The sequence below is a fragment of the Struthio camelus genome, chromosome 4 (genome assembly GCF_040807025.1).
Source record: "Struthio camelus isolate bStrCam1 chromosome 4, bStrCam1.hap1, whole genome shotgun sequence".
Taxonomy (NCBI): domain Eukaryota; kingdom Metazoa; phylum Chordata; class Aves; order Struthioniformes; family Struthionidae; genus Struthio; species Struthio camelus.
The window spans coordinates 10,202,068-10,223,203 of record NC_090945.1 but is presented as its reverse complement, the minus strand read 5'-3'; the positions used below and the strand labels follow the sequence as shown (position 1 = coordinate 10,223,203).

General features: G+C 49.2%; 1 protein-coding gene across 1 annotated transcript in view; it reads left to right on the top strand.

Moving 5' to 3' along the window:
* Positions 1-2,909: 2,909 nt before the first annotated feature.
* The window catches only part of SCD5 (stearoyl-CoA desaturase 5), a 38,423-nt gene continuing 20,196 nt past the window's right edge, over positions 2,910-21,136 (top strand). The window contains exon 1 of the mRNA XM_068941348.1: positions 2,910-3,249. Within this exon, the coding sequence (XP_068797449.1) occupies positions 3,090-3,249 (160 nt within the window). The 5' untranslated portion in view covers positions 2,910-3,089. The remainder of the gene's footprint in view (positions 3,250-21,136) is intronic.

The following is a 21,136-nucleotide window of genomic DNA, read 5'->3' as shown; positions in this document are numbered from 1 at the left end:
TATGTTATGGAAGTTCACATTATAGAGTGCAAAAAAATCAAAATAATGAATATTGAATGCTGGCAGAGCAGCCTTTAATTCAGCAGTGAGTCCAGTTAGTTGGTGATCCTTTAAAGTAATTTCCATTTGGGTTTGCTTCTTGCCGGTGCGGCAGGCGTGTTTATTGATTGTAGTTGCTAGGTTTCATTACCAAACCCTTCGGTATGAACGCAGAAGACGTAACATCTATCTTGAGTTGTGCTTTAATAGCATGCAGAATCCAGGTCAGGATGAATGTTTTCATCCAGCCTTTTCCGAGAGATGTGCTTGCTCCCTGGTCTCCGTATTTCATCTCTGCCGGGTAGTACTCCCATTTCACTTGCTTCAAGTCCTGACCCTCCTTCATTAAGGTACTCGCAGCAGTGTACCTAGGCGAGCTGTGGAGGCTCTGCATGAATGCAGAGATGAATTTATGCCGGTGCAGTTTACACCTGTATTTGACACCAAGGCAGTCACCTGCTGAAATACCTATCTTGTTCTTGTAGCACAGCAGCAGTCATGACGTGACTAGTGTGTAAGGGATGAGGGTTTATTTCTGCTCTCAGCAGCTGAGAGATGGAAAATTAATTAAATGACAGAGCCCTCCTGCCTGCCTGCCCCCAACATCATATGGTGGAGTCCTAAAAGGAAGGTAAGTATCACATAATAAATTGGTACGAGGTACGCTTGGTCTTAGCCTCAAGGTTGACCTTAAACCTTCTGAAACTCTTAAGCCCTCGAAGGAATTTAGAAAAGAAAAGCACAGTGCAAGTTAAATCACTTCCTTCTATGGTCCTGGCACAGTTAATGAAAGACAACGTGCACTATAAATCAACAATGAACCGGTCTCAGCCAGCGGGAAGAGATCCTGTCAAGGAGCGGGCGAGCCCAAGCATTTCCTACACACTTGCACAGCTCCCCCCATACCTTTTGTCCTAACAGAAACATTCAAAACCTAAACACATCCACTGCAGGCAAATTTTTTATCTGGACTTAACACCTTATTTTAAGTAATGACTTAAAACTGCCGTACACTGTTTGTGTAAGATACTTTTCTCTTTCTGTCCTTCTCTCCCGTGCTCAGCAGCAGGCGAAATGATGCACTAGTAACAGTGAACTACTTTCTCCCTCCTGTTTCTCTGCGAATCTGGGTCATCCTTTTGGCATTTGTGAGCCCAGTATTAAACAAATCCCATTCTGGGATATAGAAAAACACAGGATCCTTCAGTTTTCACAACAGCTTATAATGAGGGACCTAGAGCAAAGAACGAGGGCATGGCAGCAGTGGGAAAGAGGCTATGGAAACATGTTATGCATATATGCGAAATTCGACCTAGCCACGTCTGAAAACTAAAATAACAGCCCATCCCATCCATTGTGGGATGGAATAAACAAGAAGTGCAGAAAGCTCTTCAGTTGGGTGTGCATCGCTGATAGAAAGCTTACTGTTCCTTTGCACTTTTCTAATGGCTCCCTTGCTATGTGCAGACAAATAAACTTTATTAAGTGGTTCCGGATATCTGTTCCTACCTACAACCAGTGGCATTTTTTAATTGCGTTCCAAGAGCTTCCAAGATTAAATTTCTTTGAAATTCGGCTCTCTTTGAAAGTGTTGGCGTCCCCTCTGTCAAACTCCCATTCCAACACTAACAATTGACAAGGCAGCTCTTTGCATTTCTTAAAGGAAAAGTACCTAAAAAGTCATAGATAGGAAGGGAAGGATAAAGATCCAGACCTGTTGTATAGAAAGTGCAAAGCCTGAATCGATATTTTTCTACATCTCTGGTCCCTCATAGATGGGCCGACTCAAATCTGAATCTGTTGGGACTAATCTCACCCGAAAAACAGGAGTAACCTTTGGAAGTGCTTCTTCCACGTCCACCAGCTACATCAGCAAGATGTGTGGGAGGAGCCCAAGCTGGGTATAAATTTTGCTTTGGACCGTAGCCGTACTTGACCGGCACTATAAATTTGCTTAAGGATAACTGCACATTTAGGACCTCATGAACTGGAGCCTGCATACAGAAATATCCCTCCCTGAAATCATCCCCCAAGTAGCATGAGAAACCTGCACAGTAAATCCCACGCCTGCCAGACGGCCCCTTCAGAAAACAAACCCCTCCGTGTGATGCCATCCTCCCCAAGGCACGGGAAGGGAAAGATGCCCGAGGCACCTCGCGCTCCCAGAGCGTGCTTGGCTTGGCTGCTTGGCCAAGCAAGTCGCTTCACCTTTCCTCCCTGGTGAGGAATGCACAGAGGTAAAGAGAAAGGCGCACACGTTTGCACGGGGTGTTTGCGGCGGCCGGGGGAAGGGGCTGGTCACACCACCAGCTACGCTTGAGGAGCTGCGGCCTGCCGGAGCAGGAGCAGGAGCCAAGCACCATCTCCTTACCTGTCCCACGGCCCCCGCCTCGCCTCTCCACAGAGGCAAACGAGCCAGAAGCCCTGAGCCGCGAGCTGCCAGCTCCTGCTACCGGGCCTCCTGCGCCCACAGGAGGGCAGCGGTGCCGCCTTGCGCCCGCCGGCCGAGGCTGCTCCCCCACCCCGCCCTCAGCGCGAGCGGCGGCCGTTGGCCGAGGCTGCTCCCCCCCCCCACCACCTCAGCGCGAACGGCGGCCGTTGGCCGAGGCTGCTCCCCCACCCCGCCCTCAGCGCGAGCGGCGGCCGTTGGCCGAGGCTGCTCCCCCACCCCCACCTCAGCGCGAACGGCGGCCGTTGGCCGAGGCTGCTCCCCCCCCCACCTCAGCGCGAGCGGCGCCCGGCGGCCGTTGGGGCGGGGCCGGGGCGGGGGCGGTAGCGGCCGCGCTGATTGGCTGTCGCTATGCAGGGCCCGCGGCCGCCCCCGCCCTCTCTCCCTCCCTCCCTCCTTGCCGCCCGCCGCGGTGCGGGGCGCAGCCGGCGGCGCGGCGGCTCCGTGGAGGCAGCGGCGGCGGCGGCGGCGGCGGCAGCAGCAACAGATGCGGCGCTGCGGGCCGGCCGCCCTTAGGCGCCTGCGGGCCGCGCTGCGCGGGCGTTGCCGCCGCCACCACCGCTGCCGCCGCGGCTGCCCCTAGGCGGTCCGGACCGAGGAGATGGCCGGGGGCCGGCGGGCGCCGAGCGGCGAGGCGAGCGCGGCGGGTTGCGGGCAGGCCATCGTGTGGCGCAACGTGGTGTTGATGGGGCTGCTGCACCTGGGCGCCGTCTACGCGCTGAGCCTCGTCCCGCGGGCTCAGCTCCTCACCCTGCTCTGGGGTGAGTCCGGCGGCCGTTGAAGAGGGGGGAGGTGTGTGTGGAAAGCGGTCATCCCCCCCTCCCCAACCCGACCCCCCCCCCCGCCTTCCCCGAGGAGCCCCAGCTCTGGTGGGGTGGAAGGGCCAGCCGGGGTTTTGTCGGTGTTTGTGTCTCTTCTCTGACAAAGAGTTGCGTGCTTTCTAAGAGCTGGAGTTGGCTGGGTGCTTTGGAGAGTTGGAGGCGGGCGAATAATAACGCCGGCGGCTTTGTGTTCCGTCCCGGTCGGGGCGTCTCTGTCGGTGCCATTGTCAGCCCAGCGCCTGGCAGGCGGTTGCCGTGGAAACAGAGGACACTCTTTTTATTTTTTTTTTTTTTTGGACGACGTCAGTCATTTTCTAGCCTAAAAGCCGCGTAAAGCAGCTAATATTTCTGTTAAAAAAAAAAAAAGTCTAATAATAGGGAGCTGTTTGGTATTTCTCGCGTCTGCACTCTTTAGAAACACTAGGTTTTACTGCTTTGGTTGGCGTTAGAAACCCCCCCTCCCCCGCCTTTTGCCTCTTTGGGAGGGTGATACGTTTTCTCCCTAGACAAGATTTAAAAGTCTAGACTAAAGAGCTATAAGACTCCAGCAACGAGAAAACAAGGAAGCCCAGCTGCCCTTTTTAAGATCCGGTGGCTTGCTGCGTCTGCCTGCTTGCTAGCTAGGAAAAAGTGAAGATATGGCTTGGGGAAGAAAATGTGACATGTAGCAGCTTCACTTGGATCCTCCAGCGAGGTCCTCTCTTTGCCATGGAAGAATGATGCTGAAAGAAGAGCTACCTAAGTGCACTGCAGTATCGCTAAAGGGTTTTAGGGGGTTTCTGGGACTGACAGATGGTGAGTGTTAGGTGTCATCCTTGACTGGGCAGAGTTTGAGATCTAGTCATGTATGTGTGGGTGGCCAAGAGGATAAAAACTTGAATGCTACTTACAGCTAGTAGAATTTCCTTGGTAAAGAGCAACTTCATGGTACATTTGAGTCAATGGAGAATTTCACAGACCAGGACTCCTTTGTGCTAAGCTGTACAAATACGGGGGGGGGGAAGTGCCCTATGCTGCAGTGAACTCACTGACAGCAAATTCAGATTGTTATCTGGTAATCAGTAGTGTTGTAGATGAACCTCGGAAAACAGCCAATCAACCAAACACCTGAGAAATCAGGTTTGTTTACTGTAAGGTGTTTGAGGGATTCCTAAATCTATTTTTGTTAGGCCTCTTTCTTGTGCCCTTAGAAATAGCCTAAATAGCTTATTTCTAGTTTAGAAATAACAGGTATGTCAAGTACCATCTTCTGAGAATTTTTTTAATTGGGAAGTTATTTCTGGGTCTCTGGTGAAAACCTGGTGTTTTGACTACCTGTCTATTCTGCACAAACTGTTTACAAGCATACTTCTGCACAAACTGTTTACAAGCATACTTGATACCAGAAAACGTTTGGGGGGGGGGATTGTTTTGTTTTGCTTAGTTTCCTTCTTTTATGAGCGCTACCATTTACTTCTTCCTCCCTGCTACTCCTGGTCATGTTAACACTGGCTTCATAGTTTACCTTGGCTATAGCCTGGTGGTGGTAGGGGGGACGACCATGAGAGCCTTGGTGGGCTGTGTGGCCAGGACACACAATCTGTAGTCTAATTTCTACCCTTTTAGGTCTTGTGGCAGGCAGGCAGGAGGTCCTTCTTTTTACATGTTTTGCCTTTCTGAGAAGACGCTTTGAAATCATCTCCAATTTCACTGCTTCTCAATTATGGAACTCCTTAAGGCTAGAGCTGGAGGACTGCGTTGCCCGTTTTAGCCCTCCATCCTTCAAGGTGGTTTTTTTTCTTGACATCTCCCATTTCTTGACATCATTATTTTTAACACTCTCCCTAGAGCTCAGTTTCTGTGGGAGTCTGCTGGGTGATTTTACAAGGGCTCCTTAGCAGGGAGCAAGTGTGTTGGCTCCGGCTCTTCTAGGCCAGTCAGACGTGGCATGCTGCTTTCACCGCTGGTTACCAGAGTGGTCTGCCTCCCTCTGAGACATTGAGCAAGGTAAAAATACAGGTTTTCTCGCAGAAATGCGGGAGAAGTCACATATCAAAAAAAAGTAACTTGTGGATTCCTGTCACGCTGGAGACCTCTGTCCGAGGTTCCTCCATCTGAGTTTCTCAGGGCAGACAAAAGGAGGGTTTCTGTTGTTTTAACTTAACAAACCCACCTTACTTCACCTTTTGTGAAAGGACCAAAACAGTAAAATTGAGTCAGAAGGAAAAAGGGCAAGTGAGACTGTCCTCTGCTGTCCCCAGCTTTCCACATCTGCTCTCCTGTCCAGACCAGGTGTAAGGACATCCTTTCTGGGGTGGTGGCTGTGAGTGAGCGTTTGGAGCAGGACCGTCTGCGCTGTGCAGGTAGGCTGTGCAGTGTTAGGGCAGGGTTGGATGTGGCTGAGAAGTTGCTTGGGTGGTAAGGATGCAGTGGTGAGTAATACAATGATGCATATGTTTAACGGGTGCGGGCAAGAGCTTCAGCCCTCGTTGTATCCCTGCTTGCGTATCTTTCTTCCTAAGTCTGTTTTGGACTTGGGAAGCTTCCCAGTCATCTTATCCAAGTCATGGAGTTGCTTTGTTCCTCTTTGTCCTCGATAAACTGCAGGAACAAGTGTGCAGACGGTGGCTCCCCCGTGCCAGCATCAGCGCTGGGTGTAACCTCTGGGTGTTTGGAAGGAAGCGGACGCAGCTTCCCATGACTCATCAGAGCCTTGCTGGCTTTTTACTTTCTTCTCCCCTGAGACATCCACTCCTGGGCGGGCTCGTGGTTCAGACAGATAGGACGCTTCCCTCCCCCGATGCGGTGCAAGAGCCCTCTGCTTCTTCATGCTTTCTTCTTTTCCCTTTCCACCTCAATCAGCTTGGTAATCACTGATTCACCACTGCACGCTAAGCTGAAACGCCACTGTGCCACCTAGAAAACAGCTGTTCCAGCCAAACTGCATGCTCAGCAGGACTCATTACAATTGGTAATTTATTGACATTCATCCAGCTGCACATAATAGACAATGGAAAAATGCTGCCAAGCAAAGGCTTCGTTGGTTGTTTACTCGGGATTATCTGTACTCTCCTGTTCCCATTGCCTTCTGCACAAAAACACCTAGAGGCCCATGTTGCAGCTTTTTGTGCCCCATGTGAAACCGCAGAGCTGGGGTTGTGGAAAGGATCTGTAGTAGTGTTGTGGGTGATGCTGCCAAGATAATCCAGAGAGCACTAGGAATGCAGTTGCCCTTTGAAGGACGTACAGTTAAACTGGTTAAAATGCAGGCTTTCAGGGCCGTCCTGGTGCATCCCTGGAGTTTGGTCCCGGTCCAGACTCAACAACAGCAATAAAATTACTCATGTCAAAATTTTCCACGAGCTGGGAGCTCCCTTGACCTGGGAGTGCAGAAGTTGGTACGTGCGAGCCTTAGGGTTTGCCCATGGGACGGCTGTGTATCACTCCTGGCACATTATGCCAGCACTCTGTCTTTGCAACGTCCCCTGCTTTGCCAGCACTCCCGCACTCGGTGAGAGCGCTCTCAGCTTCTTTTCCAGCCTGGCGTCTGGTTTTGTGCAGAGCTTAGGGATATAGAGAAGATGCGGTTGTCTTTCCCCTTTCCTACCCAGAGCCACACAGCTTGGGATACGTGGTCTCTCCTTCCTCCTGGTGTTGTATTCTTCACGTCCATGCTGTTTCTTGGCTGACAGCTGCCGTTTTGGGACATCTCTGCACCTGGGGTTCCTAGCCTTGGAAAGCGGTGAGAACTGGTGAGGAAACATGCTTTGAGTCTTGTCTGCCCCCAAGTCACACCCGTAGGTTTGTTGAGTGCAGCCGGGAGGTTTGGTGATGCTTGCTCCCCGGCAGGCAGCGCACAGAGCACTGCGTAGCCCTGACCCCAGAGAGCTGGCATTTTGAGATTCCTCTTCGGGTTTCTTTTTGTCTGCCTGCTTTTACACTGCTCGGGGCTCTTCTTGCTCGGTGCCCTTTTCAGAGAGCGTTGAAGGGGAGGGATCACGGTGCTCTGCAGCGCCCAGGGCAGTCTTCCCCACCGACTCTCATTGGCACAGCCAGCCATGGCCAGACGGAGGGAAAACGGAGCAGGTTGGGCAGCACAGGAGCACCCCTCTGGTAGCGGCGTCAGAAAACGAGGAGCGATGTGGTGGATGCATGGTCTGGGCTGGAAACACCAGGTGTCCAGGAGTGAATAAGACTGCGAAGAATGTTAAGTCCTCGGTTTGGTTCAAGCAGCAGTCACTGGGCACAATGGTGTATATTTATGTATATGAGCTCTTGTGAAGGAGTCCTTGCAGCCAGCCAGGACTATGGATATGGCTGTAACTCTGCCTCCTTTGGACTGTAAATGTTGCACATCCTTCCACGGTGCAGTTGGCAGGAAGCTGCTGATTGTGTCTCTTCTTGTAAGTTGGGAACGCTTCATTAAATGATGTTTCTTAACAGGCAGGCTTTTCACTGCAGTCAGCACCTTGCTGTTCCTTCCCACCTAGGGTATCTGGTTTGGGCTAGAAAAACAATGCAACAAAATACTCGGAAATTGCTGTGACAGGGAAAGTTGTCAGTATCTTTGACTGCAAGGCCCGGCATTGCTAATGCTAACAGTTTCTTGGATAGTCTCAGGGTAGCCTGATTTTTCTTAAAGACTGTCCTCTACGGGACTGCATGATTTGTAAGGGCCTCGGTTTTTGTTTGGAAAAAGGCAGTTTTTAGCTGTAACAGAGGCCCTGTGGGGAAGTGCTTTAAAAAGGAGCCCAAGTGCATTATAAAGGATTTAAAAAAAAAAAAAAAAGAAAAAAAAGGGGGGGGGGCAGAAAACAAACTAACCTGTTGCTTATTGTAAAACCTTACAGTTTTGAAACCTATATTACTGGTATTTCTGGACACATCTGCTGTCCAGAATGGCTGCTGAGCATTACTAGTATTAATGACTTCAGAAACCTGCGCAGTGTGGCATGTAGATGATATCTTAGGACAAAAGACAGTCCACTCAGAAACCAGGATCATATCAATGTGCTTTACAGAGCTGCCTGACATCCGAGTGGGTGGCAGTTCACACGCTGATACGACTTACCAGGGCCTGGGATCAGGGCAGGAGGATGGCCTTGCTCTAGTTGCGCTCATATGGGAGGGGAGGCTTGTTGCTGTTTTTAACAATGTTTAGGAGATGTTTTAATGCTCTTGAAAATGCCAGATTGATAGCGTTCAGTCTTGGCAGGCCCTGTGCCACACTTACCCACGGCTCTCCTGCGCACTTCAGTGCCGGCTGTCTGAGAGCACAGACGGAGTGGTGGTGCTGCCCAGCTGCGGCTGAGCCAAGACGCGAGCAGCTCCCAGACGGCTCAGGTCCGGGTCCAAATCCTCCTTCCCGGATCCCGTCTATAAAAGAGATTAAAACTATTGCAGTCTCAGTGGTTCAGGTTACAGTCGTGCCTAGAGGGCACTTCCATGATGATGACTCTAGTTTCAGCCCAGCTAGTGAGAGATCTGTGTAATTAGGCACATGTTGCTGTTGTGCGCTGCAGATGTAAGTTTTACGGGTCTCGCAAATTTCGGAACAGTCTTGCATATTCCTCAGTGCCATCTACTGGCTTTTTGGTTGTTAACCATTTCAATGTATACCATTGTTCTCGCTTGCAGGAAGCTACAGTTAGGCCAGAAATTCTGCACAGATGGCTATAAAAAAATCTTAGCTCCAACAAACTTGCACTCAGTAGCTCTGAGACCTCTTCAGGGAAGGCAAGTGGAAATGTTACCTCCATTTCACGGATGTGGAATGGAGACCTTTGATTAAAAAACCTTTTTGTTTTCACTTCTGCTGACACTCTGCCAGGAACAGCCTCTGGGTGATTCTTCTCAGGTGATTTCAATAGGCAAGATTTTGGGTTGGGAAACAGCTAGCAAATACTTTCCTCTCACAGTATTCTGAGGAGGTAACCAAGGCATTCTTGGTTGGAGGGACTGGCTAAACAGAGCAACCTTATCTCCTCTTAATCTCAAAAGAAATCTATGTGTCAGCTCGCAGAAGCGCCCTGACAGTGGAGCGATAAACAGCTCTGAGCAGCTTCTGTGGTGTATAGGAAGGCCAGCCTTGTTTCCAAGGCTCCGCTGTACTTTCAGCAATTCACAGCTGCAGCCAACTGGATGAGCAGAGAGGGAAAAGTGAACCTTGGACGTTACATCTCTGAGGTGCAGGTCAGCATTGTGGAACAGCCCTGCTTATCTCCAGGGTGGCTTTGGCCCAGCTTTTCCTCTCCTGTCCCATTTGAAAGCATGATTTCACTGCTGTCTCTATAATAGTCAGGTTCTTAGCTTGCTCCTTCTCTCCTAGCATCGATAGCTAAATTCTCATGGTGTCTGATTCTCTCCTATTTTAACTATTTCTGGAGATAACTTCTTAAGATCCTCTTTTTTTTTGTGCTGCCTATCGCATAGGCACCATGAACATGATAAAGGAAGGGAGAAAAACGTTAACATCTGCGGGGGTGCAGAGTGTATGCAGTGCTGTGCCATTTCTCAATAAGATGTCCCCATCTTTGCGTTGTCCTTGGAAGGTGCATTCAGGGCATTCCAAAGAAGTTTTTGCAGTTCGGCAGAGTCAATGGGTACGTGAATAATGAAGCCTTACATGGTCAGACACTGGAGCGTTCACCCCGGGAAGAAGCGCTGCTGAGCCTCTTAGCCGTTGGTTTAGGGACAGTGCTGTGCTTCCTGGCAACAGGGCTCGCTCCAGAGCAGTGCCTAAGCAGCTCTGAGCTGTGCTCCAGGCAAACCAGAAAAACCTCAAATAGTCCTTTCCTCTGAGCTTAGGTTCCCCTGTACTATGAGGGTAGAGATGAGAGCTGGATCCAGCAAAGGTAGAAATCCCCGTCTCTCCTCTACGGCCTACTGAATTCAGCAGAGATGGTTGGCTTTCCTGGAATTTGGATCATGTGTGTCATCTTATTTTGCTTGCAAGCTGCCTCTGCAGTCTGTTTGTCAGGTCCTTTTGGGAAAAGCAGGCTAGGCTACTCCACAGTTTGGAGTGTGGAGAAACCAAACCAAAATAGTGCCAAAGGAACCCACCAGACCTCACAGGCTGCAGTGAGGAAAATGGAAGAGATCCTGTTGTGACTTATTCCCCCTTGGAGGCTTCCAGGCAGAGAAGCACCTTTCAGTGATAAGCTGGAGAGGGGCCTTGGCAAGCAGCCTCGCCCTTGACCAGAGCCAGCTGTTCCTGCAGCCGGCTGCCCCCTCCCCCCCCCCCAACATCCGGCATGTATCCTTCGAAGCGGCCCTGGGAAGGGAAGAATGAGGAGGTGCTTGCTGGCACCCGCAGAGCTGCCTGTCCTTACAGCACAGAATTGTGTGCGAGGGCCGCTCCTGTAGCTCTGGCCCGTCCTACCATCCCCTGAGCCAGTGGAGGCGGGGGCTCTGGGGCGGGAACAAGGTTTTGTGACTCCAGCTTTCTGCTGCAATTTAGTTAGGGAGGTGGGGATGGCAGTTCAAGCTCTGAAGAATTTCAGTGGATGAGGTGGGATGAGCTTTGTTCCAAGTGGAGGGAATGCACTGTTCGGAGTTGTATCAGCATTGGGGAAGGTCTCATGGGACTGGGAGCAGATTGGATACCTCTTCTCCAGGAGATGCCACCAGGCAGAGCAGCGTGAGCCATGCTGGCCTGCTTGTCTGGGACTTTTGCTGTCAAGGAAGGGAAAATACTGCCCTCTCCGCTGAGAGGACCGGCTATAAAATGTCAGCTCACTCACCAGAACTTAGTATGCATCCTCATTGCTGTCGCTCCGCCTTCCCTCCTTGCAATTACTGTTGCACTTGTAATTAACGCTGATGTTATGATTGAAGCCAAGCAATTTTTTGCAATCAGGTTTTATTTTTACCATGTAGGCTAACAATAAAATGGGCTGTCCCACTGGAGATCTGGCACGTTAAAAATTACTGTACTAAACAAGGCAAGACTGATAGGGAAGAGAGGGCTGTTTGTCAGATGTTGATGTTGAAAATCCTGTGAGCTATTTGTGTGGTACAGGGACCTCGGCACCTGGAACGTCAGGAATTCTGGAAGGAGGGTGAAATAAATGAATTTTCTTGACGTGTTTCTGGCTGCTGGCTCATCAGATGGTGTTCTGAATGGCTCAGAATATAATCGGGTGGTCTTGGTAAATGAGGGGGTTGTTCTTGATTGGATGCTCTGATAGCTTGGCTCTTTGGCACTGTTCTCAAGCTGATTTTAAATTGTTGAGCGTTCCGTATCATCCCTACTCCAGCACCGTTGAAATGCCTTCTCTGCCTGTGGGATCCAGCTGGGTTGGTGAAAGTGATCAGTGTCCTGGCTGCTTCTCCTCTGTACTCTGCGTCCGGAGCAGTTCATGCGATTCTTCCTATCCTGTCCACACAGCTGGATCTGGAAAGGGATTTTGGTCTAGGCTCCTGGATCTCATTTCAGAAGTAAGGAGAACAGCAGTGAGGCACCTGGTAGCAGTTCATGCTGCTCTAATCAGCCGTAGCCCCAACCAAGGGCTTGGGAGGCTGCACGCGCTCACGGTGCTCTCCTGGGCTCTTCCACGGCTTGCAAAGAAGCTGGAGGCAAAGGAATGGCCAAGGTAGGACAGAGTGTTTCTGAGGCCAGTTTCCCGTTCTTGATAACTGGAGGGGAGGAGTTAGAAGGCAGAAGGGGTGCAACTAATGTACAGAAGTGCTTGGCCAAAGAAGAAAAAGGAGGTCTGGATGGGAGGAGTAGGAATAAACTATTTGGGAACTGTCAGCATGTGAGGTCAGAGGAGAACAGTCCTAGGTTCTGATTCGGAGGTTTGGTCCTTTGACTCAGGCTTCATGCCTGCAGACCGGAGCGACAGGGTCTTCCCTGGCTCTGTTCCTCTGGTGCATGTTTCCCTGTTTGACTGTGGGATCCCTGAGGCAGAGACAGGCTTTCAGTGAATATTTTGTCCACACTGCAGAGGTAGCCTGCCTTCCCTCTGCAAACACTGCCTGGTTCACAGGTGTTTGTTCTTTGCTGTCCTTGCTGTACTTGCTTCATCTGCTCTCCTGAGACCTGGCCAGGCTCATCTCTGGGCCTTGCTCCTTGCTCTGGGTTGAGCCTGTTGTTTCTCATCTTGGGAGCAGCAAGAATATCATTGCATTTTTTTCCTAAGCATTGTCGTCCTCTGCCACAGCAAGGAGGTAGTTTTAGCCTTGCTTGCAGGACAGAGGTTTGTTTTCATAGCTCACCTATTTTCAGGAGCGCTTGGCCAGGCTAATATTGAGTAATTGTAAATGAATCGGGGAATAATCTGCGTGTTGTTTGGAGAAGCCTTCATAAGCACACGCACTTCTTGGCTGGAAAACTGACCGAGTGTCTCACTTTCTCATGCCAGTTGTGAACTGCATGCAGAAATGAAGTGTTTCATCCAAATCGAAGAGAGAAATCACGTCTGAGAAAAATCATACTTGTCTTAGAAGCAGATGAGAAGTTTTATATTAAGTTTTTGAGGCAACCCTTTCATCAGAGAAAATATGTACTGTGGTGACTGTTAGAAGTTCTTTGAACTAGGTGGAAATCTGATGTGAGCTGGTGTGACTGTCTAACTGGAGTTTCAAAATGGTGCTCTCAGTCCTCTCCCTTTGGAGGAGAATTCTATTTTTCCAAGAGGAAGAGTGGGCTGGCGGTAGAGCAGTAAGTGCAAATGTAAAAGGCTGAATTTGAATTTGGGGGCGTTTTAGAAGACGAAGCACTGAATCTTGCCTACCCTCAGTTACTTGGTCATAACTACTTGCAGACCATTGGAGATGGGAAACATATATGTCCTGGGTGACGGTGCAGGTTGGAAGTGGCAGCTTGTCTTATGAAAATGTCAGTATCTCCTTATTTTCTTGGGGGAGGGAGTATAAGAAATTCCTCCTCCTTTTATTTTATTTCTTTTTTTTTTTTTGGGCCAGTACCACCAGAGTATAACTTCTTCCCAGAATTCATTTGGCTATTGGTGTTGAAAATGAGACCTATATAGTCAACTGAAGCAATTAGATGGAATGACGGCACTGGACGTTTTGTTTTCATTGTGAGCCGCTCCTTCCCCTGATGCAGTTGGTTAGTCAGCTGTGCAGCTGAAGCAAAGCAGGCCTGTGGGCGTGGTCAGACCTCCTCGCAGCAGTCATTGCAAGACTCTCCTTGTTGGCATTGGGCTTTGGCTCAGCCTTTTGGTGCAGGGGGATAGACTCGTGTGTTTGGGTTGGACAAAAGCTATCTGGCTGCCATTCAGCAGGCACATAAAAACAGACCTCCTTTGCGAGGCATATAGAGGTAGTTGTTGGAAAGGGCAAAAAAAAAAAATTACCACAAATCCTTGCTGGGTTGGTGGAGGCGGAGACCCTATGTGTGGGCCCTTTCCCCAGGCCAGACCTCACTGTGGGAGCAGAGCCTCGGCTAGGACTGTTTTGGCTGGCCGGTGTGTGGTGAGTAATCATCTGGGGAGCGGGGTGAGTAATCATCCGGTGAGCGCTCCTGGAGAGCTGACAGCATTAGCCTGCCCGGGCTGTCGCCAGCCTTTGTGCTGGAGACAAAGGCGTCCTCCTCTCCTCTGGGTACCATCCTCTCACCGGATTGCTCTGAGTAACTTACCTGCCTGCCGCACGTTCAAATGGATGCAAAAGGCTTGTGCCTTCTATTTTTATGTGGTATAATGCTTTCAGCCTGGCCCTGAGACTCAAACTACCAGAAAAATAGAGAACAGGAGGAGGCCTTTTTTTCTCAACAGGTTTTTCTCTGAGAGATGTTTTCTTTTGGAGAAGAGAGGAAACGCTGCAGGAGTTGACAGTATATATGTAAAGCAGGCACAAAGAATCTAGGCAAGATGCAGTTAAACAGAGGAACAGCAGCATGGTCCAGAGTCCGAAGCGCCCAGAAGTTAAAACCAGCCAGAGCTCTGCTTTGGCGTCTACTGGCTGGCGTAGGAGGGCATTGTGAATTGGAGCAGGGTCTGGGATGGCTCTGTCTTGCACTCAGGATCCCATTCAGCACGGTGCTGGGGTAGAGCTGCTGCTGCCTGCTCTGGACAGTGGCTGCAGACACAGCAGTTCAGAAGTGAGTTGCTCCTTGCAGGGACCTGCTCTTTCATTCAGCCTCTCATTCAGCCTTGTGCTGAGATGCTGCAAAAGACAGAAGCTTTCAGGCTGCCCAAATACCGACAGATTTGTGGCAAGCCGTGTCTTTGTTTTTAATAGGCCAGAAGCTCCTGTTACCTGGCTGTGCGCTTTGGGTGGTCCTGCCAGTGTGCACAGAGTGAGTGGGGGGGATTAGGTGATTTTTTCCCCATGATGCAAACAGCTGGGCATCAGGCAAGCTTGGGCCAGTAATCAGCAGGGCTACTAATAACTAATCCTCATTCCCGGAGGCAGAGCTGTGTGCTGAATGCAGGTCTCTGGAGCTCCGTGCTCTAATGGCTTAACCACACTCTTTCCTTCCTTCTGTCCTTGAAAAAAGAGACAAAACCGATGCTAATTGTTTGTTGGCGTTTCTACAGCACTTAAAAACCGCTGGAGCCCTAGCCAGTGTGTGGATTGAGGACAGCAGTGAGGTCACTGGGAAAGAAGTGAGATCTGCTGATTGTTTTGTGATAATGCAGGATTTGGCTGAGCTGAGAGATGCTACGCAGAAACATCAGAAACTTTAGAGAAATCTGAGTATCTTCAGGCCTTTCCTTTTGATCTGGAAATACAAATAAACTGTTCAGCATCTTAGGGCAGTTTTCAGCTGCTGGTGAGTTCGAAGAGTCTGTATTTGCTTCCTAGGGGAATTTTGATGTTCTCTGGCATGTTTGCTGTCGGCCGTGATTTCCATTGCTCTATCGGCTTTATTTATGTCACGTTGGCTGCGGTTGTCAATGCAAACGTTTCTGCTATTCCAACCGGAATAAAGTCTTTTGTATGTTCAGCCAAAAGGCCTGGCTCTGGGGGTTGTTCCTGAAAATGCGAATGCGGGCATGTGCATCCAGGCAGAGACAGCCTGGATTTCACTGACCCCATGATGGCTGGCCCAAGAGAATGCGACAGATGGCTTCTCCTGGACTTCCTCCACAGTGGCACAGGGCTGCGGGAGAAGGCACTCGACTAAAGTCATTTTTTCTGCAGCTCTAAACCTCTGCTTCCCCTTTGGTGTGCTTCATCTTATGCCTTTCTCTCTCAGTTCACTTTAGAGGAGCTCAGATCAACTTTAGATCTAATTTTAGATGAACCCGCTTCTGGCCTGAGATTTCACACATCTAGTTTTCACATGAATGCACTGCTCCCTGTGAGGATTGGCGTGCACTTTACAGGGGGTGGCTTGGGGAATTGCTGCTACTGCATGGTGGTGCTTTTTAATTTTTGGTTGCTAGTTAGAATCCAGCCCAAGGTCCTTTTGATGCCAGCCTTTGATAGTTCAGCAGGGCTCGGCGAACAGTGGGTTGGCCATTTCATTCTGTCTGCTAGCAGAAAAGTGTTCTTCCCAGAGACCCCCAAGGCCAGAGCACTAATTCGACATTTCTTCTTGGCAGCAAATTAGGGACTAAAGTGGGAAATTTCTCCCTCCTTAGTAAATGTAGTTTCAGGTCAGGAAGTCAGACTTTCTTGATGGGGTGATGTGCATGAAGTGCAGTGATTCTGCTCCTCACATCTGTTCTGTATAGGAAGAGTTCTTTTTCTCTCCAGGGTTATGCTGGAGAGTGAGGGAGGTAGAGATGCATACTGGAGATGTGACTGTTAACCCTGGCCCTGCCACCAGTGCATTTATTGATGTATTTTAAATGAGATTTTCGGAGAGACCAAGTAGTGGTCTAATTCATTCTTGCTTCTTGAAGTCAGCCAGGGCATTTCAAACAAGATATCAAAAAATGTAGTGTTATCTGATTGTAATCCCAAAAAATGTTGTAGTACCTGGCAGTATTACTGTATTCTGTGTGTGAGCCCCGGTGTTGAATCGGGGAGAAGTTTCAACTGTTGTCAATGGGACTAGTTAGGAGGAGGATGTCTAGAGTGTTCAAAAGAAGCCCAAGTGTGGTGCAGCGACTGAAATGGATGGCAGATGCTGCCCTTGATTTCTCTGGGGATTGATTTACGGAAACTGCTTTCCCTGTTTTGGTCAGATTAGTTAGTGTCTCGCTCACTAGTCCTAACTCTACCAATGAATAACAGCAAAACCCCCAAGTGAAGAACAGAGGGTAGACACAGGCTATGCAGTGTAATTTCATTTTTAAAATGCAAAGTAATCTTAACGGTAGGATATGGAAGTTTTGCCAATTACGTGTTTACGGTCATCAGTCAGCTTTGCAACGCTGCCTTTGTGCTTGAGCAACTTGCCTTTTGTATTTCTCATGCAGTTCTTGCAGCCTCATGGAAGATCTGGGTTTTTTACACATTAGATTATTAAAATCTGCTAGCAAGCAATTTTGACCTGGCTGAGTAAATAGAGGCCGAATTACCACAGATGTTGCATGCACATGCCTCTTATTTTCATCCTCAAATTGGTACTTGTGTAAGTCAGTCAAGTTGTAGCATCCCTCTACGTGTAGCTCTCCAGCCTTTTTTTAAAGGGAGGGTCAAGTTGGCTTGTGCTGAGATAAAAATGTCTTGCCAGGCTTTGTCACACTGAGATTTGCCTGAGACTTTTCTGGCGATTCCAGCTGTGGAAAGTGTATTTCCACCAAATAGTGCCATGTCAAGGATGTCTTCATCGTACGACAGCATTTCTAAGGTGAGTTCTTTTCAGCTGACCTGTTGTTGAGAAGGTTGCAGCTAATATAACTTTTTGTCTACAGGTGAAGCACAGCCCTTGCGTGTGTTAATGTTGTTCCCCCACACAAAAGATGTACTTTCATGACCACTAAAGTCACTAGAATTCACTTCTTTGAGAAGTGAATCTCTTCTGTACCTGTGGCGTCTTGCCCTCTTGATCTGTGAAATCCTAGAGAAACTAGCAGTGTCCCAGTGCGTTTGCAAAAATATATATATATATACCCTTACTTTGAACTCTCCCTTCTGGGCTGGGAATGAGTCAGATTCGTAGGCTAAGCAGTGTTGGGGATGTCGTCATCTGGCAGCGAGACCTCCGGCAGAACTTGGGTGCTGTGCACTTCTGCAACTGTCCTCTAAATGATGGCAGTCTGACGAGCTAAGGTACTTGTACAGCTTTAGCCATGATTGCAACTAAAAGCCCAAAACACTAATCAAGGAAGAACTCCCTGATTGGACAAACGATTTTGCAGACTGTGAGTGGGTTATGTGCAGAATGGCACTGGGGGTTGGTAGGAAGCAGCCACGCACATAGGCCATAACAGAGAGCTTGGGAGAAGGGAATTGCTACCAGAAATCAGATAAACACCAACAGGAGGTGCAAACAGGGTGCATTTTTATGGCTGGAGTATGCACAGATTTCATCTTCCCTTTTGCTTGCCACGATGAGCGCCGTTCTCGGTGCTCCCGGCTATCTTTGCTAGCTCGTGATCCTTCCACCTGCAAGAGCCCCTGCTACCTGGGGCATTCCAGGGAGACGGAGGCGATGCTTGGCAGCCCGGAGAGGGGTCTTCCAGGCCCCTGGACAGCAGCTTTTGCCTGCTGACTTGAAGCCAGGCAGACACCAGATGCTGAAGCCTGTGTTAGGGCCATAGGTGTCAGTGAGAAGGGCCAGTCCTAGGAGAGAATGATGTTCTTGCACCTTATTCTGAGCTCTCTTTGCAGGGATTTTGCACCAATGCAAGACTAGGTGAGGCTGAGATCCTTGGAGTGAGGGGTACAACCAAGGCCTTGACCCCTAGTGGTTATCTTGGTTAAAGATTGTCACCCTCCTGGTAAGAGGAAATGTGATAACAGCTCTGGGACAGCCCCCAGCCTTGGTAACCCCTTTGCACATACTCTTTGCACAGTATGGCATCTTAATGCCCGCCAGTGTGGAGGCGCTGCTAGTGCAAGCAGTAACCCGACCACATCATACAGGAGCCTGCTCCATCGTTCCTCCAGTTTGTATGCCCTGAGCAAGGATAGCCGCTGTCTCCAGCAGCGGTCCCAGCCCTTGCGGCAGCTGCCCTCGGCCTTGCCCTGCTCAGGCCCGGGGTGCGTGCAGGCTCGGGGTCAGGCTTTCGCAGCAACCCTCAGTCACACTCCTGAGCTTGCAGCTCCAGCCCTTAGGCACAGCCAGGCTAGGGACGGCTCCACGTGCTAAGCATAAAGCAGCCCTGTAGGATCCCATGATACAGTGTGTGCCCTGACTTTCTTCCCTGACTTCAGCATGAAGACTAAAATGTAGGTCAGTGTTGTTAAACACTGCCACAGTTAAAAATATCCTCTGTCTCTCAGGTATGTCTTTTCCTTAGACAGATATGCCATGTTCCATACACAAGTGATCCCAAGGAAAAAAAAGATCCCATTGCATTTTAATTTTCTGCTCCATCCCATCACAGCAGAGTTTGTCTCAATGCTGAGTCATGTAATTGGATTTGCAGTAAGAAGCCCCTCTTCTGTCTCCACTCCTCCCTCGGGCCCGTTTGGGATTTGACCTGTGTGCTCATCGCTAACGCGACACAGCTACAAGCACAGCTACTTGTTGAAACAGGATCAGAAAACAACTTGGCAAGGATGAACCCCCTAGCTTGTGTAATGTACAGCTTGTGGGTGCTGGCGAACTGCAAGGGAAAGGGACTGGAGCCTGCAAGCCCTGTCCACTTTGTTCCTCTGAGTAGAAATTCATCTTAAATTTGTTGGAGAAAAAGGATCGGGCTAGATGAGCCTTGCGTCTTATTTGGAATAGCTAGTGCTTTCCTCCACGTGTTGTTTCTGTGTTTGGTACTGTTGAGGCAGAGGTGATCTTAAGAGTTCCTGGCCCAGTTTCCTGTCACTTTTGCGTAGTGAACCTCTGTGCTGCCTAAACTAAGATTTTCAATCGTTTGACTTACGAGCTCAGTCAGTGCTTTGCTGTGTCGGGACCAGAAAAACACTTGTTGTAACAAGCGAACAAGGTCTCATGTTTGCAAAACTTGCCTAATCCCAAACTCTCTTTGGAAAATGGGACTGTGGTGGGATCCGTGTTCGGTACTACTTGCCCAGACCAAACTGTGAGGACATAGGCTTTCCAGGCCCATACCGATTTTGAAGTAGTCATCTTGCTGTGTTGGAATGCAGTGTCCAAACCCCTTAGTTTTGCAAGAGACTGTCAGGTTTTCAGCCAGGTATGAGAAAGATGCTACCAGTGAGACTAGCAGGGGCTGGAGAGCAAGGGCTGATGGTCTCTCCTGCTCTTTGCCCCTGCTGCCCTCCACCTTCCAGCTGCCCCCTGCGCAAGGTAAAGGAATGTCTGCCTTCACAAGGAGGAGTTGCGAGCAAAGGGTGCGAGTTAATGCCAGGCTCTGGGGTGTTGCCATCCCACAGGAATGATTGCGTGATATCATTCTGTATTTTAAAGCATGTTTTGCATATCGACATGGGCAACACTGTGAAAACATGTCATTGATTTTTGTTTTACAACTGCTATTTTTATAACCGGCGTTTTGTCCCTCGGAGATGGTTGCAGTTTGCTCCGTGTTACTAGGTTATGCTTGACTTGGGCGATGTGCAGGTTAGGTGCTCTCTGATAGTGCCTTCTTGTAATCTGTGCTTGCAAAGGGTGTCCAGTTATTTCATCTCTTTTGGGAGCCTGTTCAGATGTGCAGATAGAACCCGGTGCTTGTTGGATTTCTTGTTTTGGTTGATGCTTCTTTTTATAACCAGATGTAAGTCAGAACCGACCTGGAATCCATTGGGTTCACTGATGTAAAAGGGTATCACGGCTCTAAGTTGGTCTCAGGTTTCAGAAAGAAATGGCCTTCTAATTTTGGTGTTCGGCGTACGGCAAAGAGGTTGGAGTTGAAATCTTTTCTTTTTAGAGCGAAGGAACTATTTACAACTAGGGATGATATCTTGATGCCACTGAAATTGCTACAGACTGTGTTAGTATTTCCCTATATCTTCATAAGAAGCTGGCTGCTTGGACACACAGATTTTCATTCGAGTTTGGTACTTGGTGAAGTGGTGTTTCTTGGAAATCTAGGCAGGCCAAGGGCATGATGAGCTGTTCTGAAGAAGATGGCCCAAACATTTGATGCTGTTGATCTCCCATCTCGTGCATTTTTAAACAACTTGCCTGGTATAGTTTGCATTGCTTCTCTTGGACTGTGACATGATACCCTGAGCCTGCAGTTCAAAATCATTCATGTCTTTTGCTGCTGTATCCTGTTGCAAGCTCAGAATATTTCATTTGCTGTTGGTGATCCTCCTGGCAGGTTACTGCTTCCCCAAGTGTCTCAATCTCATTGCATATCCATGTCTGCAGTTATCGCCCCCTGAGCTACATTACTTTGCTTTTTCTGTGCAGGCAGAATCTCATTTTGAGCTTTACTTTCCCCGCTTCTGCATGGATCCTCTTGCGTTTCTTAGCTCCCTCACTGCTGCTCCAAATTTAGCATCATCTGCCGTTGTAATTAATATGCTGTTTGCCTTGGTTTCAGGTCATTAATAAGGATGTTGAATAAAAATCTTCTGCCTATTGATTCTGGCATATTCCCATAAATAGCATCTGTGCAGAGGCACAGTGTACTTCGGAGCCTAGCAACCCACTGGCTCCCTGTTTGCACAGTAGTTCAACCTCAAGTGTATTTTCTCTTCTGCAATCTCTCCCTGTCCCTGTGCACCATGGCAGTGTAGTTTTCTCCTTTGTCCTTTTGCACAGGCTCACTTGCTGTTTTCTCTCTTCCCCTTCTTCCTCTTTTTTTCCCCTTTTATATGCTTCTCCCTTTGCTCCAGTTCAAAAGCATTTTGTATCAGCAGTGCTCCATTGAGTGAGCTCCTGGTTGGAAATACT